At 40.9% G+C, this 19,687-nt stretch overlaps 1 protein-coding gene across 7 annotated transcripts in view; it reads left to right on the top strand.

Moving 5' to 3' along the window:
- Sugb (Sugar baby) overlaps nucleotides 1–19,687 on the top strand; it is a 52,917-nt gene that overhangs the window by 16,165 nt on the left and 17,065 nt on the right. For all 7 annotated transcript variants that reach the window (XM_071663519.1, XM_071663525.1, XM_071663522.1 and 4 more), the window contains one exon: nucleotides 18,843–19,030. In XM_071663519.1, the coding sequence (XP_071519620.1) occupies nucleotides 18,843–19,030 (188 nt within the window). The remainder of the gene's footprint in view (nucleotides 1–18,842; nucleotides 19,031–19,687) is intronic.

The raw sequence follows: 19,687 nt of genomic DNA, 5'->3' as shown, positions 1-19,687 counted from the left end.
TATATGTGTCGGAGGTGGAGGGAACGAGGAGAAGTGGGAGACCAAATTGGAGGTGGAAAGATGGAGTGAAAAAGATTTTGTGTGATCGGGGCCTGAACATGCAAGAGGGTGAAAGGCGGGCAAGGAATAGAGTGAATTGGATCGATGTGGTATACCGGGGTTGACGTGCTGTCAGTGGATTGAATCAGGGCATGTGAAGCATCTGGGGTAAACCATGGAAAGCTGTGTAGGTATGTATATTTGTGTGTGTGGACGTATGTATATACATGTGTATGGGGGTGGGTTGGGCCATTTCTTTCGTCTGTTTCCTTGCGCTACCTTGCAAACGCGGGAGACAGCGACAAAGCAAAAAAAAAAAAAGAAGAAGAAACAAGGAAAAGAATTTACTCATTTTGGATGAAGTGAAAAACCTGTCTTCTGGAATATGCCTGGTCATAGTTATTGGGAAATACATGAGAGGGTTTAGAGTTTCAAAGTATCGAGATGTTGGGAAAGAGCATTATCAGAACTTCTCACCAATGAGATTTTAATGGCCCCATAGTAATCACACGACACAGCAGCTTGCCAAGTATTGTATGGTGTAGCTAATGTTGGAGGCACTCAAGCAGCTAGCTCTCAGGAGCACAAACCAAATTTATACCTATAGAAGAAGGAGTAGACAACATTCTCGCATTCCACATATTCTTCAACGCTCCCAGAACCTTCGGTCGTTCCCCTACCCTGTGACTCGCATCCGCTTCCATGGTTCCATCCGCTGCTAAGTCCACTCCCAGATATTTAAAACAATTCACTTCCTCCAGTTTTTCTCCATTCAAACTTACCTCCCAATTAACTTGTCCCACAACCCTACTGAACCTAATAACCTTGCTGTTATTCACATTTACTCTCAACTTTCTTCTTTCATGCACTTTACCAAACTCAGTCACCAACTTCTGCAGTTTCTCACCTGAATCAGCCATGAGCGCTGTATTATCAGTGAACAACAACTGACTCACTTCCCAAGCCCTCTCATCCAGAACAGACTGCATGCTTGCCCCTCTCTTTAGAACAGACTGCATGCTTGCCCCTCTCTCCAAAACTCTTGCATTCACCTCTCTAACCACCCCATCCATAAACAAATTTGACCACCATGGAGACCTCACGCACCCCTGCCGCAAACCAACATTCACTCTCCTCTCTTCCTACTCGTACACATGCCTTACATCCTGGGTAAAAACTTTTCACTGCTTTTAGCAACTAAGAGCAAGGTAATTAGGTTCAGTAGGGTTGAGGGACAAGTTAATTGGGAGGTAATTTTGGATAGAGAAAAACTGGAGGAAGTGAGGTGTTTTAGATATCTGGAAGCGGATTTAGCAGTGTATGGAACTGTGGAAGCAGAAGTGAGTCAGGGTAGGGGTGGGGAGGAAGGTTCTGGGAGCATTGAAGAATGTGTGGAAGGCAAGAACATTACCTCAGAGAGCAAAAATGGGTATGTTTGAAGGAATGATGGTTCCAACAGTGTTATGTGGTTGCAAGGAGGCATGGGCTATAGATAGGGCTGTGCAAAGGAGGGTGGATGTGTTGGAAATGAAATGTTTGAGGACAATATGTGGTGTGTGGTGGTTTGATCGAGTAAGTAATGAAAGGTTAAGAGAGATGTCTGGTAATAAAAAGAGTGTGGTTGAGAGAGCAGAGGAGGGTGTATTGAAATGGTCTGGTCACAGGGAGAGAATGAGGGAGGAAAGATTGACAAAGAGGATATATATGTCAGAGGTGGAGGGAACGAGGAGAAGTAGGAGACCAAATTGGAGTTGGAAGGATGGAGTGAAAATGATTTTGAGCGATTGGGGCCTGGACATGCAGGAGGGTGAAAAGCATGCAAGGAATAGAGTAAATTGGAACTATGTGGTATACTGGGGTCAACATGCTGTCAGTGGATTGAACCAGGGCATGTGATGCGTCTTGGGTAAACCATGGAAAGTTTTATGTGGCCTGGATGTGGAAAGGGAATTGTGGTTTCAGTGCATTTATTACCACACATCTCTCTTACCCTTTCATTACTTAATCAAACCACCTCACACAACATATTGTCCTCAAACATCTCATTTCCAACACATCCACCCTCCTCTGCACAACCCTATCTATAGCCCACGCCTCGCAACCTTATAACATTGGTGGAACCACTGTTCCTTCAAACATACCCATTTATGCTTTCTGAGATAATGTTCTTGCCTTCCACACATTTTTCAACGCTTCTAGAACTTTTGCCCCCTCCCCCACCCTGTGACTCACTTCTGCTACCATGGTTCCATCTGCTGCCAGACCACTCCCAGATATTTAAAACACTTCACTTCCTCCAGTTTTTCTCCATTCAAACTTACCTCCCAATTGACTTGTCCCTCAACCCTACTGCACCTAATAACCTTGCTGTTATTCACATTTACTCTCAGCTTTCTTCTTTCACACACTTTACCAAACTCAGTCACCAGCTTCTGCAGTTTCTCACCGGAATCAGCCATCAGTGCTGTATCATCAGCGAACAACAACTGACTCACTTCCCAAGCCCTCTCATCCACAACAGACTGCATATTTGCCCTTCTCTCCAAAACTCTTGCATCTACCTCCCTAACAACCCCATCCATAAACAAATTAAACAACCATGGGGACATCACGCACCCCTGCCGCAAACCGACATTCACTGAGAACCACTCACTTTCCTCTCTTCCTACTCGTACACATGCCTTACATCCTCGATAAAAACTTTTCACTGCTTCCTGCAACTTGCCTCCCACACCATACACTCTTAATGCCTTCCACAGAGCATCCCTTCAACTATATTATATGCCTTCTCCAGATTCATAAATGCTACATACAAATCCATCTGTCCCTCCAAGCATTTCTCACTTACACCCACCAAACCAAACACCTGATCCACACATCCTTCACCACTTCTGAAACCACACTGCTCCTCCCCAACCTGATGCTCTGCACATGCCCCCACCCTCCAAATCATCACCCTCCTATATAACTTCCCAGGAATACTCAACAAATCCATACCTCTGTAATTTATAATATATGAATAGATATTTATTTATTTATTTATACTTTGTCGCTGTCTCCTGTGTTAGCGAGGTAGTGCAAGGAAACAGATGAGAGAATGACCCAACCCACCCACATACACATGTACATACATACACGTCCACACACGCACATATACATACCTATACATTTCAACGTATGCATATATATACATACACAGACATATACATATATACACATGTACATAATTCATACTTGCTGCCTTTATTCATTCCCGTTGCCACCCCGCCACACATGAAATGACAATCCCCTCCCCCGCATGCGCGCGAGGTAGTGCTAGGAAAAGACAACGAAAGCCACATTCATTCACAATCAGTCTCTAGCTGTCATTTATAATGCACCGAAACCACAGCTCCCTTTCCACATCCAGGCCCCACAAAACTTTCCATGGTTTACCCCAGACGCTTCACATGCCCTAGTTCAATCCATTGACAGCACATCGACCCCAGTATACCACATCGTTCCAATTCACTCTATTCTTTGCATGCCATTCACCCTCCTGGATGTTCAGGCCCCGATCACTCAAAATCTTTTTCACTCCTTCTTTCCACTTCCAGTTTGGTCTCCCACTTTTCCTCGTTCCCTCCACCTCTGACACATATATCCTCTTTGTCAATCTTTCCTCACTCATTCTCTCCATGTGACCAAACCATTTCAAAACACCCTCTTCTGCTCTCTCAACCACACTCTTTTTATTACCACACATCTCTCTTACCCTTTCATTACTTACTCGATCAAACCACCTCACACCACATATTGTCCTCAAACGTCTCATTTCCAACATGTCCACCCTTCTCCGCACAACTCTATCTATAGCCCACGCCTCGCAACCATACAACATTGTTGGAACCACTGTTCCTTCAAACATACCCATTTTTGCTTTCCAAGATAATTTTCTTGCCTTCCACACATTTTTCAACGCTCCCAGAACTTTCACCCCCTCCCCCACCCTGTGACTCACTTCCGCTTCCTTGGTTCCATCCGCTGCCAAATCCACTCCCAGATATCTAAAATACTTCACTTCCTCCAGTTTTTCTCCATTCAAACTTACCTCCCATTTGACTTGTCCCTCAACCCTACTGTACCTAATAACCTTACTCTTATTCACATTTACTCTCAGCTTTCTTCTTTCACACACTTCACCAAACTCAGTCACCAGCTTCTACAGTTTCTCACCCGAATCAGCCACCTGCGCTGTATCATCAGCGAACAACAACCGACTCACTTCCCAAGCTCTCTCATCAACAACAGACTGTATACTTGCCCCTCTTTCCAAAACTCTTGCGTTCACCTCCCTAACAACCCTATCCATAAACAATTTAAACAACCATGGAGATGTCACGCACCCCTGCTGTAAACCTACATTCACTGAGAACCAGTCACATTCCTCTCTTCCTACTGGTACACATGCCTTACATCCTCGATAAAAACTTTTCTCTGCTTCTAACAACTTGCCTCCCACACCTCATATTCTTAATACCTTCCACAGAGCATCTCTATCAGTTTATCATATGCCTTCTCCAGATCCATAAATGCTACGTACAAATCCATTTGTTTTTTAAGTATTTTTCACATACATTCTTCAAAGCAAACACCTGATCCACACTTCCTCTACCACTTCTGAAACCACACTGCTCTTCCCCAATCTGATGCTCTGTACATGCCTTCACCTATCAGTCAATACCCTCCCATATAATTTTCCAGGAATACTCAACAAACTTATACCTCTGTAATTTGAGCACTCGCCTTTATCCCCTTTGCCTTTGTACAGTGGCACTATGCATGCATTTTGCCAATCCTCAGGCACCTCACCATCAGTGATATACATTCATTAGATATCCTTACCAACCTGTCAACAACACAGTCACCCCCTTTTTTAATGAATTCCACTGCAATACCATCCAAACCTACTGCCTTGCCGGCTTTCATCTTCCGCAAGGCTTTTACTACCTCTTCTCTGTTTACCAAATCATTCTCCCTAACCCTCTAACTTCACACACCACCTCAACCAAAACACCCTATATCTGCCACTCTGTCATCAAACACATTCAACAAACCTTCAAAATACTCACTCCATCTCCTCACATCACCATTACTTGTTATCACTTCCCCATTAGCCCCCTTCACTGATGGTCCCATTTGTTCTCTTGTCTTACACACTTTATTTGCCACCTTCCAAAACATCTTTTTATTTATTCATTTATTTATTTATTTTGCTTTGTCGCTGTCTCCCGCGTTTGCGAGGTAGCGCAAGGAAACAGACGAAAGAAATGGCTCAACCCACCCCCATACACATGTATATACATACACGTCCACACACGCAAATATACATACCTATACATCTCAATGTACACATATATATAAACACACAGACACATACATATATACCCATGCACACAATTCATGCTGTCTGCCTTTATTCATTCCCATCGCCACCTCGCCACATATGGAATACCATCCCCCTCCCCCCCTCATGTGTGCGAGGTAGCACTAGGAAAATACAACAAAGGCCCCATTCGTTCACTCTCAGTCTCTAGCTGTCATGCAATAATGCCCGAAACCACAGCTCCCTTTTCACATCCAGGCCCCACACAACTTTCCATGGTTTACCCCAGACGCTTCACATGCCCTGATTCAATCCACTGACAGCACGTCAACCCCGGTATACCACATCGATCCAATTCACTCTATTCCTTGCCTGCCTTTCACCCTCTTGCATGTTCAGGTCCCAATCACTCAAAATCTTTTTCACTCCACTTTGGTCTCCCACTTCTCCTCGTTCCCTCCACCTCCGACACATATATCCTCTTGGTCGATCTTTCCTCACTCGTTCTCTCCATGTGCCCAAACCATTTCAAAACACCCTCTTCTGCTCTCTCAACCACGCTCTTTTTATTTCCACACATCTCTCTTACCCTTACATTACTTACTCGATCAAACCACCTCACACCACACATTGTCCTCAAACATCTCATTTCCAGCACATCCACCCTCCTGCGCACAACTCTATCCATAGCCCACACCTCGCAACCATACAACATTGTTGGAACCACTATTCCTTCAAACATACCCATTTTTGCTTTCCGAGATAATGTTCTCAGCTTCCAAACATTCTTCAAGGCTCCCAGGATTTTTGCCCCCTCCCCCACCCTATGATTCACCTCCGCTTCATGGTTCCATCCGCTGCCAGATCCACTCCCAGATATGTAAAACACTTTACTTCCTCCAGTTTTTCTCCATTCAAACTTACCTCCCAATTGACTTGACCCTCAACCCTACTGTACCTAATAACCTTGCTCTTATTCACATTTACTCTTATTTATTCTCCCTAAAATTTATTGACACTCTCTCACCCCAACTTTCATTTGCCCTCTTTTTCACCTTATTACACCTTTATCTTGACCTCCTGCCTCTTTCATTTATACATCTCCCACTCATTTGCGCTATTTCCCTGCAAAACTAGTCCAAATGCCTCTTTCTTCTATTTCATTAGTAATCTTACTACTTCATCCCACCACTTAATACCCTTTCTAATCGGCCCACCTCCCACGCTTCTCATGCCACAAGCATCTTTTGTGCAAGCCATCACTGCTTCCCTAAATACATCCCATTCTTCCCCCACTCCCCTTACGTCCTTTGCTCTCACCTTTTTCCATTCTGCACTCAGTGTTTCCTGGTACTTCCTCACGCAAGTCTCCTTCCCATGCTCACTTACTCTCACCACTCTTCACCCTGACATTCTCTCTTCTTTTCTGAAAACCTCTACAAATCTTTACCTTTGCCTCCACAAGATAATGATCAGACATCCCTCCAGTTGCACCTCTCACCACATAAACATCCAAAAGTCTCTCATGCACCTGTCAATTAACACGTAATCCAGTAACACTCTCTGGCCATCTCTCCTACGTACATACATATACTTATGTATATCTCTCTTTTTAATCCATGTATTCCCAATCACCAGTCCTTTTTCAGCATGTAAATCTACAAGCTCTTCACCATTTCCATTTACAACACTGAACACCCCATGTACACCAATTATTCCCTCAACTGCCACATTACTCACCTTTGCATTCAAATCACCCATCACTATAACCCGGTCTCATGCATCAAAACTACTAACACACTCACTCAGCTGCTCCCAAAACACTTGCCTCTCCTGATCTTTCTTCTCATGCCCAGGTTCATATGCACCAATAATCACCTATCTCTCTCCATCCACTTTCAGTTTTACCCATATCAGTCTGGAGTTTACTTTCTTACACTATCACATACTCCCACCACTCCTGTTTCAGGAGTAGTGCTACTCCTTCCCTTGCTCTTGTCCTCTCACCAACCCCTAACTTTACTCCCAAAAGATTCCCAAACCACTCTTCCCCCTTACCCTTGAGCTTCATGTCACTCAAGAGCCAAAACATCTAGGTTCCTTTCCTCAAACATAAATATATATTTTTTTATTTTTATACTTAGTCGCTGTCTCCTGCAGTAGTGAGGTAGTGCAAGGAAACAGACAAAAGAATGGCCCAACCCACATATATGTGTGTGTGTGTGTGTGAGTGGATGGGCTATTTTTCGTTTGTTTCCTATCACTACCTTGCTGACGCAGGAAGCGGGGATCAAGTATTGTGTTTATTGAGGAAATTGTGTCTGGACAAGATGTAGGTTGAGTGAGAGAAGGAGTAGAATTAAAGGATGTGGAGGAATGTAGTGTTGAGTCATCAGTGTGTGAATGCATTTGAATTTTTTTGTAGAAGCAAGAAAATCATTGATAAAAAAGAGAAAGAGTGTATGAGACAGTGAGGAGGATTAAAGTTGAGAAGTAAGGATTTGTCTGAGTCTATATCTGTAGTTCCTGTTCCCTTCAGAAACTCCCATCAAGGAAATAGCCACAGCAAAGCAGTCTCTGCTTATCCTTGTTCTTACATGCCTCCCTTGCATGCAACATTCCACACATTCTTCCAGCATTTCTTTCCTTCTGGTACTCTTCCTTTCCATTTTCATTTGTCCCAGGAGATCTTACTCTCACACCAACCCTTTTAATCATCTTATCATACATTCTCCTTGTAAACTACCTATCTTGCATTCTTTCCTCATGCCTAAACCACCTCAAAGGATTTCATTTCACCCACTCTACCACTCCACAATTTGCATTCCTTGCCATACCAAATCTCTCATATGCTCCCTCCTATCTCTCTCTATTCCATCTAGTCAAGCCACATGAAACAAATGTCAAGTTTGAAAGTCGCTGCCCCCATTTCTTGATCATTAGCTGTTGAAGATAATTTCCACACACCCTTCAGTAACCTCTTGTAACTATTTTTTTATTGCTTTTGAACGCTTATGGTTGTTAATGCTGGTGTTGGCGGTAGCATGATGGTTTATGGTTTGTAATGGCGATGGTGCTGGTATTGATGGGTAATGGTGGTGTTGGTGATGGTTAGTTATGTTGGTGGTGATTGATGATGGTAATGATGATGTTGCTGCACTGATTAATGGTGGTGCAGATGATTGTGGCAGTGACCCTGATGAGTAATGGTGGTTTTGCTAGTAGTATTGATAGTTGGTAGGGGTTGTGTTGGTTAGTAATGGTGGTGCTGATGTGATTGCTGATGGTTGATAATGGTAGTGCTACTGTTACTGATGATGGTTGGTGATGATTGTGGTGGTAGTTGTTGATGATGATGATGTTGCTGATGGGCAGTGGTGTCTGGTAACAGTGATGATGGTGATGGTGGTATTTGTGATAGATGGTAATGATGGTGATGTTTGAGTTAGCTAGTAATGGTTTTGGTGGATTGGTAATGATGGTGGTGTAGGTGTTGATAGGTGATGGTAGAGGTGTTTGTGATAGTTTATGATGGTGGTAGTGTTGGTGTTGGTTGGTAATGTTGGTGTTTATGATAAGTGGTAATGATGGTGGTGTTTGTGTTGATTGGTAATGGTAGTGATGTCTGTGATAGTTGGTAATGGTGGTTGTGGTTGTTAATGGTAGTGCTGTCATTCTGTTAGTTTTTTATCTATCAAATTTATTGTTGAATTAATCAGATATGTTTTTAGAGGATGGATATACATCAGTTCATTAATGATATGAGGAATAGTGGAAGAAATTAAAAAAGACAACAGAATGATGAATGATTTAGGGGTAGACAGAGGAGGTGGGGAAGGAGGTAATGTAGAAGGGGTGTTGGGAAAGTAGGATGGGCCAAGGGAGGAGAGAAGAATAAGGTGGTAAGGAAAAGCCAGTCATAAAAGAAGACAGGGCATTTCCTCCTCTTACATGTTATACATCCATAAACATAATAAAATTGTCTATAATTAAGATCGTAGGCCACATGGGCACAATTTCAGGAGCTTAGGGGAGCATATAACCCCGATGTTCCTCCAAAATCAGGGCCTGATATTTGGGGCCTTTCTTAGAAGCTTCAATCTACTGCTCATGCACCTCTTAATCTACTACTAGGGAGGCAACACTTTGAAGCTTTGCTTCGAGCGGCATTTCTCCTTGTTACTGCACTGTTATTAGTGGTTTTGAAGGTTGGTACTGATGAGTAGTGTTGTTGGTATTGATGGGTAGTGGTAATGCTGGTGGCATTGCTGATGGTTTTGGTAACAATGGTGTTAGTAGTGATAGTTGGTAATGATGATGGTGGTTTTAATGGCGCTTGTGATAGTTCTGATAGTTGGTATTAGTTGTGGTGCTGGTGGTTGTACTGATGGTTAAAAACTGTTGTAGGGATGGTTGGTAATAGTGGATGGCGTTGGTGCTGACAAGTGTTGTTGTGGTGGTGCTGTTGTTGTTGGTGGTGGTGGTACTGATGGGTTGTTTTAGTGATGATGGTTGGTAACAGTTGTGGTGCAGGTGGTAATGGCACTGATGGTTAGTGGTAGTGCAGTTGGTTAGTAATGGTAGTGGTGGTGGGTGGTGGTGGTACAAATGGGTCTTGATGGTGCCTGTTGTAGTGCCAATTGTTGATGATAGTGGTTGGTAATGGCATTGGGATTGATGGTTGTACTGATTGGTAGCTGTGGTGCTAGTGGTTGTGCTGATAATTGGTAATGGTTGTGGTGATTGGTAAAAGCGATGAGGGTGCTGCTGCAGGTGTTAGTGCTGGTGATTGGTGATGGTGTTGGTGCTGATGGTACTGATTGGTAACATGTGGCAGTAGTGTTGATGATTAGTGATGGTGTTACTGATGGGTAGTAATGGTGTTGAAGGGTGGTTATGATGCAGGAGTTTATTAATGGTGGTGTTGATGGTACTAATGGATAGTTGTGGTGGTGTTCATGGTATTAATGGGTAGTAGTGGTAGTGCTGTTGGTACTGATGATGGGTAATAGTTGAACTAGTGGATTGTAGTGATTGTGGTGGTGGTGGTGGTGGTGGTGTGATGTGTGATGAGGCCTTTTTATGTGAATAGAAACAATTTATTTGATATTGTGATACATAAGATTGAAGGATTTGGGGGGTTTCTGGCTGCAAACCTTTTATTCTTAAACAAAAAAAAAAAAAAATTGTGCACCTAATGATACATTTTTTTCCCTGTTTTGAACCTCTACAGGAATTGTGCTTGGTAACTTGTTGTTTTTACTAATATTATACTAGGAGCACAGCAATAGTATATTTTTAGATTTAGGTTTACTTTACGGTATTGTATTTGTTTGACTTATGTGGCTGCTTTGGACTGTTGTTAGACTTATTGGACTTTTAATTTCATGTCCCCATTGAAATGCTGATATAATGAATCAAATATATTGGAGAAGTACACTCATCAGACAGATTCTAACCCCCAATTAATCCATTTAATGAGGCTTTACTGTACCAGACACTTATATATTTCTCCCCAGGCCACTTGATACATGAACAATGAGAAAATCTCCATGGCCTCTGGGGGATAGAAGCTCTCTTAGGTTAATGCCTCTCACCCATTGCTAACCATTTATTCAGCAGTTGTAGCTCTACTTCATTTCCCTTTAGCAGTCACTATTTGGTAATGACTTCATTGTCGTACCACAAATCTATATACACTAGGCTAGCTGTGTCTTGATTCATCTGGATCTTTAAGCTCGTCAGAAGTGTACAGCTCTCCTTGTCTTTGACATTCATCCTGCTGGCAGGGTTCATATTCTGTGGAGCATGTATGATCTTGGATATGTTTTGAAAAACTTAGGAAGGAGTCCAAGAATTTTAGTGAGGGTGTGGTGTCTCTTAGCTGGAGATCTTATAAAAGAATGTATGATTAGATTTGTAGCCAATAAGTAAGTATAATTATTTCACCATGGTGCTATCACCAGATTGGTCTCCCAAACACCAGAATACTCCTTAAACTTCAGATTAGTAAATAGAGAAACCCTTTTCTCATAAATAAAAGAACATTGTATAAGAATGATAAAACAACCAGGAAAGAAGTGATATAATTCTAGCTTACCCAGGAAGAAATTAAAAACTTGTGTTGCAAGCATAATGGTAAGATAATTCACCAGTGCACTCCAGCCACAAGATTTTTTTATCGTTCCTGTATGATGCACTTTTATTTCATGAGAGAAATAGTTTTTCACTTCACTGTTCTGGTAATTAAGATATATAATTGTTGTTTGGGAGACTGATCTGTTGAGGGGACTAGGACAGAATGATTCTTTTCTTTGGCTTGGAATCTTTTGGTAATTTATATCAGATGCTTTTTTGCTAGCTAATTTGAATGCAAGTTAGGCATTTTGGATGTTATGCATTGTGTTATTCTTGTATGTTTCCACTAATTTCACTATGTTTTGAGGTTTTGTTACACTCCATCTCCTTTCGCTATTTTTATATTACATTTTCCAAATATATAAATGATTATATTAATTATTACATTAGATAAGAACCTTTTAAAGGGAAGTGTGTAGGAAAGATGCATGAGAAATACAGTTTGCTCTATTACGTAATCATTTATATGTTTAATATTTGGAAACGATGGCTGTTGGAAGCTATGCAGTAATTTCATTGCCTTTGTTTATTTTCTCTTATATTTTAGTAGATATGCTTAGGATTTTTGCTTCTTGCAGTAAGTAAGAACCTTTTGAAATGAGCTGTGTAGAAAAAATGCTTGAAAAATACAATTTAAAGTCTTGCTTCATTGTCGTGTTAGAGCGTTTGAAAATAGATGATCAGTAATGTTTGGGAGGAGGTATGACTTCCATTTCTTTCACTGATTTTCTCCTACATTTTTCTGAATGTATAGGGGATCATTAAGTTAAACATTTTGTAAAAACCTTTGGACAAACTATGAAAGATTTTGATTCAGTGTATCTTCACCAATTGTGATTTGAATGTTTTGATACCAAGTTGATCTTTAGTCTTTCCTGACTGTATGTACATATTATGTATATGTAAGATTTCTTTGTGATTATTCTTAGTGGTTAAGGAAACTTATGAGAGCAATGCTTGGTATGTTATTAGGGGTTTCAAGTCCTTTACCTTGTATTTGTATAGAAAACCATTGAACTGAAGTTCATGCAGCTGAGACTGGTGTGATTCTTTGGTCGCTTTTGCATGAGATATCATGACGTTAGTGTTCAGTGCTATTGTATAAAGGCAAGGAGGGCAAAAGTGAATGTTTGAATTACAGGAGGGGAGGGCAGATAATTTGAGATCTGATGTTCATAACAAGGTTATGTGTAAAAACAAAAATGAAAAAAATATCCTTGGATTGGGGAGAAAGAATTTTACCTCCATGTTCCTTGTGTGCCATAGAAGGGAATCCTCCCCTTCTTGTATTTCAGTTTCTAGAAGACAGAATAGAAGATGGAGCCAAGGAGGGAGTACTTATCCTCTTTGAAGGGTCAGGCAGGGGTGTCTAAATGTGCATGAATGTCATCAAGATGAGGAGAGATAAGGAGTATGTTTGAGGAAAGAAACCAGGATGTTCTGGCCCTGAGTGAAACAAGATTCAAGGGTAAAAGGGAAAAATAGTTTGGAAATGTCATGAGTAAAGTTAGGGGTTGGTGAGAGGAAAAGAGCTAAGGAAGGAGTAGCTATACTACTCAAGCAGATGTGTGTGAAAGAGGGTTAGGAAGTGAATTCTAGACTGATATAGGTAAAAATGAAAGTTGTTGGCTAGTGATGGGTGATAATTAGTGCTTATGTGCTTGGCGATGAGAAGAAAGATAATGAGAAGCAAGTGACTTGGAGTGATTATGTCAGCAAGTTTTGATGCAAGGGACTGTGTACTAGTGATGGGTGATTTTAATGTGAAGGCGAGTGATGTGGTAGTTGAGAGTATAATTGGAGAGTGTGGAGTATTCATTATTATGAATAGAAATGGTTAAGAACTTGTGGACTTGTTTGTTAAAAAAGGACTGGTGAATTGGTATTCCTGGTTTAAAAAGAGGGACATTCACAAGTATTCGTATGTGAGAAGGAAAGATGGTCAGCAGGCAACATTGGATTACATATTGATTTATAGGCATGTGAAAGAGAAACTTTTTGTATGTATATGCATTGAAAGGGCAGCTGATGGGATGTCAGATCTTCACCTGTGGAGGAAGAGTGAAGGTTTGTAGAGGTTTTAGAAAAAGAATAAACAATATTGGAGAGAAGAGAGTGGTGAAGGTAAGTGAAATTGGAAAAGGGACTTGTGTGAAGAAATACTTGGAGATATTGAGTGTAGAATGGCAAAAGTTGAGAGTAAAAGAAGCAAGGGGAGTGGGTGAGGAATGGAAGGTATTTAGGGAAGCAGTGCTGTTTCATATGCAAGAGATACACATGGCATGCAAAAGGTGGAAGGTTGAAAGGATAGTGAGTGGTGGAATGAAGTAAAATTATCAGTTAAATAGAAACGGGAGGCATTTGGGTGTTACTTTAAGGCAAGGAGTGCAAATGATTGGGAGATTTATAAGGATAAGTGGCAGAGGGTGAAAAAGAGGGCAAATAAGAGGTGGGGTGAGTGAGCATTAGTGAACTTTAGGGATATTAAGATGTATTACAAGCAGTATGATAATATGCAAAACAAACAAAAGAACAAATGGAAACATTGGTGAAGGGGGCAAAAGGGGAAGTGGTGACAGGTAGTGATGAAATGAGGAGGAGATGGATTGAGTATTTTAAAGGAATGTTGAATGTGTTTGATAGATTGGCAGGTGAAAAGTCATGGAGAATGGTTTGAATAAGAGAGAAGAGGTGGTGAAAGCCTTACGTAGGATGAAATATGGCAAGGCAGCTGAAGTGGATGGTATTGATGTTGAATTTATTGAGAAAGGGGTGACTTTGTTGTTAATTGGTTATTTTGATCTTAGCGCTTGGGGATTGGCAGAATGCATGATTAATGCCTTTGTATGAATGCAAGGGGGATGAAGCTAAGTTAGACTACAGAGGTATAAGCTTGTTGAGTGTACCTGGTACGTTGTATGGGAGGGTAATGATTGAGAGAGTGAAGGCATGTACAGAACATCATATAGGGGAGGAACAGTTTGATTTCAGAACTGGTAGAGCAGGTGTGGATCAGGTGTTTACATTGAAGAATGTGTGTGAGAAATATTTACAGAAACAGATGGATTGCATATGGCATTTATGGACTTTGAGAAAGCATATGATAATGTTGATAGAGATGCCATGTGGAAAGTTTTAAGAATATAGTGTGGAAGGGAAGCTGCTAGAAGCAGTGAGAAGCTTTTATCAAGGGTGTAAAGGATGTGTGTGAGAAGGAAGAGAGGAGAGTGAATTGTTCCAAGTGAAGGTTGGCCAGTGGTAGGGTTATGTGATATCACCATGGTTGTTTAATCTTTATGGATCGGGTAGTGAGAGAGGTAAATGCGAGTCTTGGAGAGGGCTTGAGAATTGGTCAGTTGTACTTTGTTAGTTATACAGTACTAGTGGCAGATTTGGGTGTAGAACTGCAAAAGTTGATGACTGAGTTTGGGAGGGTGTGTGAAAGGAGGAAGGTGATAATGAATGTGTGTAAAAGCAAGGTTATTAGGTTTAGCAGAGTTGAGGGATGGGTTAGTTGGGATGTGAGTTTGAATGGAGAAGAATTGGAGGATGTTATGTGTTTTAGATACCTGGAAGTGGACTTGGCTGCGAGTGCAACCATAGAGGCAGAAGCAAGTCATAGGGTTGGTGAAGGGACGAAGGTCCTGGATTCACTGAAGAATGCTTGGAAAAGAGATCATTATCTGAGAGGGCAAATATGGATATGTTTGAAGGTAAAGAAGTCCCAACATTACGATATGGATGCAAGGCATGGGCTATAGATAAGACTGTGTGGAGAAGGGTGGGTGTATTGGAAATTAAAGTTTGATGTGATTTGATCGAGTAAGTAATGAAAGGGTAAGAGAGTGGTGTGATGATGAAAGGAGTGTTGTTCAGAGAGCAGAAGAGGGTGTGTTGAAAAATGGTTTGGACATATGGAGAGAAAAAGTGAGGAAAAGTGACAAAGAGAATATATTTGTCTGAAGTTGAAGAAACAAGGAGAATGGGGAGGCAAAATTGGAGATGAAAGGATGGAATGAAAAAAGCTAGCGGTAGGATCCTGAATATGCAGGAAGTTGAAAAGCATGCATGGGATTGAGTGAAATGGAATGATATGGTATACTGGGGTCATCGTGTTGTCAGTGGACTGCACCAGGGCATGTGAGCATCCAGGATAGACCATGGAAAGGTCTGTGGGGCCTAGTTGAGGGTTCAGTGCATTACACATGACAGTTAGAGAATGGATGTAAGTGGATGTGGCCCTTCTTTGTCTCTACCTGATGCTACCTTAGGCAAAAATGCTTCTTGAAGCAGTGAGGAGTTTCTTTCAACAAATTAAGGTATGTTTGTGAATTGGAAGTGAAAAAGTTAAGTGATTCCAGATAGAGATGGGCATGCAGCAAGGGTGTGTGATGTCATCATGACTTTGATCTGTTTATGGAAGAGTGCTGAGGAAGGTAAATGTAAGAGTCTTGAAGAGAGGTTTGGATTTGCATTCTGCGGGGGGGTAAGATGAGTCATTTGCTGTTCACTAATGGTAGGCTTGAGTGAAAAACTACAGAAGCTGGTGCTCAAGTTTGGAAAATCTTGTTGAAGGAGAAAGTTGAGATTTAGTGTAAGTAAGGGTAAAGGTATTAAGTTTAGCAGGGGAGAGACTGGTTAGTTGGACAATGAGTTTGAATGGAGAAAACCTGGGAAAGGTGGAGTGTTTTAGATACCTGGGAGTGATAATGGCACTGGAGAGAACAATGAGGTTGAAGTAATCTATAGGGTGGATGAGGAGGCTAAGGTCCTGGGCTCATTAAGGAATGTATGGATGGAAAGGTCACAGTCTCTGAGGGCAAAGATATGTATGCTTGATGGTATAGTTGTCCTGACAGTGTTGTGTGAATGTGAGGCATGTGCTATGGATTGAATAGTGTGGAAGATGGTAGATATGTTGGAAATGAAATGCTTGAGAACATTTTTTTGGTGTAGGGGTTGATCAAATAATAAATGGTAAGTAAAGAGAGAGATATAACAATCAGAAAAGTATGGTTGATAGAGCTGACAAGGGTGATGTTTTGATGAAAATTAACTCAGGACATTATACCTTAAAAGGCTATCAATGTTACTTAGAAGTTTATTTGTTATAATGAAGGTTGCATATTCCAAAATTCTTTAAATTGCCTAGATATGACCTGTACATCTGTATCTTGACACATGATAATGCATCTACAACATGGGGCAGTAAAACCTCGTATGGAAAATGATATGCACACAATCCTAGCAAGAAAACAGTTTGTAGAAAATATTAAGACTCTTTAGCAATGTGCCAATATCAAGTGAATGCAAATTATGGAAGCTCTATATAAATGAATTTAACTCTGTATCATACAAGAATGAAGATTGGAGACAAATTTCCTGTTTATTGTTTGTTTCTTTTTATTCAGGAAGGTCTGCTGAAAGTCTTCACTGACAGTTCTCAGTTATACCTCACCTAGTCTGTTGGAACATTGTCGGGTTAGACCCATATGGATAGAGAACCTATCCTCCAGTCATCTATGTCTCACAAATGGAGAATACACATTACTTTCTTTGAAGATAGGACAAAAATGCAATTGTCATGCTGTGTCTTCTCTTTATCAATAAGGTAGTTGGAACTTCTTCGGTCACACTCTTCTTTACTTACTTTTCTTCAGATAAGGTTACTCATTATCATTAGAGCCAGATTGTCTTGATCTGGTATGGTAAATAAGCAATCCTAGCAACCCTGAGAAAGTGCCAAAAAGGAGTCAGCCAGACAGTTATTCCTTACCACACCATGGATGGAACTGTATTAGAGTCTAAGCTATGAAGAACAACATACACTTTTTTTTTTTGCTCCTACTAGGCACCTAGAACCACTTTTATTCCTCCATTTCAAGGCAGGAGCGTAGGATATTAAGGTACTTTCCTGTTCAGGATTGCTCCTTTATGTAATAGAATTGGAATGATATCGGGAAGATTAGTTCCTTTTCAGATGAGGCTTTGCTGCCGTGCTTTATTTTGGAAGTTTGACATACGAGTGTTTTATTATGTTGTGAAAAGGTCTGGGTAAGAGTTGGACCTCTCAGTCCTTCCTTCCAAAGAGGAATTTGGGACAGCCATATTTCATTGTTTCAAGAATTTAGTCTGAAAATGTTAGACTAGGTGTAACAGACCTTGCAAGAGGAATGGTTTTGCAAATACACCCTTGTTCTTGTCAGGACTTTAGTAGAAAAAGAAAGATTCTAGGTCTGGCTTTAAATACCTGCATCAGAGAGCACAAATATAGGATGACCATTGCACAGGTAGTCAGTCCATCAGTCCCTATGGATAACAGTTGGACAGTCTATTTGGGAACTAAAAAACACTAACTGGCACATAACCTTTTCATCGCAGAATGAATAAGCTTTTGGCTCTCAAGTTTAGGAATTAACCGATGTTCATAGTGATGCCTTTTTTGGATTGTGTATAGCCCCACAGGTTATTCAAGATTGATGGCCTCCCTCTTTTTTTTTTTCTGTTAATTGCAAATTTTATTGGAAGAATTTACTATGGTAGGTTAATGATTCTAGAATGCCCTCTTTAGAAGCAGGTTTTTGGTATCAACCTGAAAAATCTTGGTCATTTTTCTATCAGAAATTTACTTGTCTTTTGATAGATTGGTGCACTCATTTGGGTTCTTTGTGTCTTCCATGGGGAACTGTCTTTAACAGTCTTCAACAGACTGAACCCATTTATGCAGTGACATAGTGAGGGATCATGAAAGTGCCACAGAATAATGTATGATAAGATGTGTTTATGTTCATCTTTTCTGTGGATTAAGAAGTTTTTGACTAACCCTCTGCCTCCATGTTGTTATTTTCTTATTTCTTACGGGACAATCTGACCTTGGAGAGAAAAGTGATTCGCAAAGACTTCCTTTGGGGCACTGTTCAGTGAGCAGCTTTACTGGTTGTTTTTCCCTGTCTATCAAAGAACCTTTCTTTTAACTGCATGTAGTCAGCATTGTGGTGATGTCCTTGTTCTGATATTGTGAGGTGATCAACTGGGTGCAGTGTGACAGCTGGTGAGACAACAGTATCATTGCCAGCTAGTGATGCTGATTGAAGGAAAGGAAGCCTGAAATGAGCTATAGCTGTTGCTACTGAATGGATTATTAGCAAAGGTTGAGAGGCATTAACCTCACCAAAAGGTAAGAGGTTAGATGCCCCAACCTGTGGAGGTTATCGAGATTCATTCATAACTTGCAGGATGCTGTCTCTGAGAGAAACAGTTTTTCTATATACTTCAGAACTCACTTTTTTTGTCCTTCTAGGAGATAATGCTAACAAGTATGGTGAACAACGCATGTTTGGTTCCTTGGGTTGGGGATCATTGGCTGTCATTGCTGGTGCACTTATTGACTACTCCTCTAGTGGTTTGCCTGAGAAGGACTACACACCAGCATTTGTTCTAAGCCTTGCCATCCTTTTCCTTGATCTTTTGACTGCCACTCGTTTGGAGGTGAGTAAATCATGTGTAACCCTTTAACTGCCGTAGTCAATTGATGATGCACAGGCTTACTGTTAATATCACTGATTGATGATGAAATGGTTCATGCCTTCATTTGAATTCCCAGTTATTGTTTGATTTCACTACTTTCACATAGATGTCACTAGCATTCTCCTGCTATTGTTTGAAAAATGTCACAAGTCATAGATAAACATATGTATTCTTGTAAAAGGTAAACATTATGCAAGCTCACATTCTTTCCCAAAGGAAAATACCAACAAATGAAAAGTGATAGTTTTACAATAAAAACTATTAGTGTAGTATTACGTCTTATGATTATGGTGATAAGAAGATTATTACTTCTCTTTTTTCTTTCTTTCATACTCGTTTGCTGTTTCCCACGTTAGTAAGGTATGCCAGGAACAAAGAAAACACATTGCTTGCTCATGTCCATTTTCTTCCTGTTTTGAATGATGCAATGAAGCTACAGCCTCCTATCCTCAACCATGCCTCACAGATCTTTCCATTGTATCCCTTGGCTTCTTCACATGCCCTAATTCGTTCCATTGACAGAATGTTTCCCACTGTACACCACATTGCTCCAGTTCACCCTATCCCATGCATGCCTTTTACCCCCCTTACATGTTCCATCCCTGATCACTCAAAATC

Source organism: Panulirus ornatus, chromosome 7 (genome assembly GCF_036320965.1).
Source record: "Panulirus ornatus isolate Po-2019 chromosome 7, ASM3632096v1, whole genome shotgun sequence".
NCBI classification, from domain to species: Eukaryota; Metazoa; Arthropoda; class Malacostraca; order Decapoda; family Palinuridae; genus Panulirus; species Panulirus ornatus.
The sequence above is the reverse complement of the archived record's forward strand: the minus strand, read 5'-3'. Positions and strand labels throughout refer to the sequence as shown.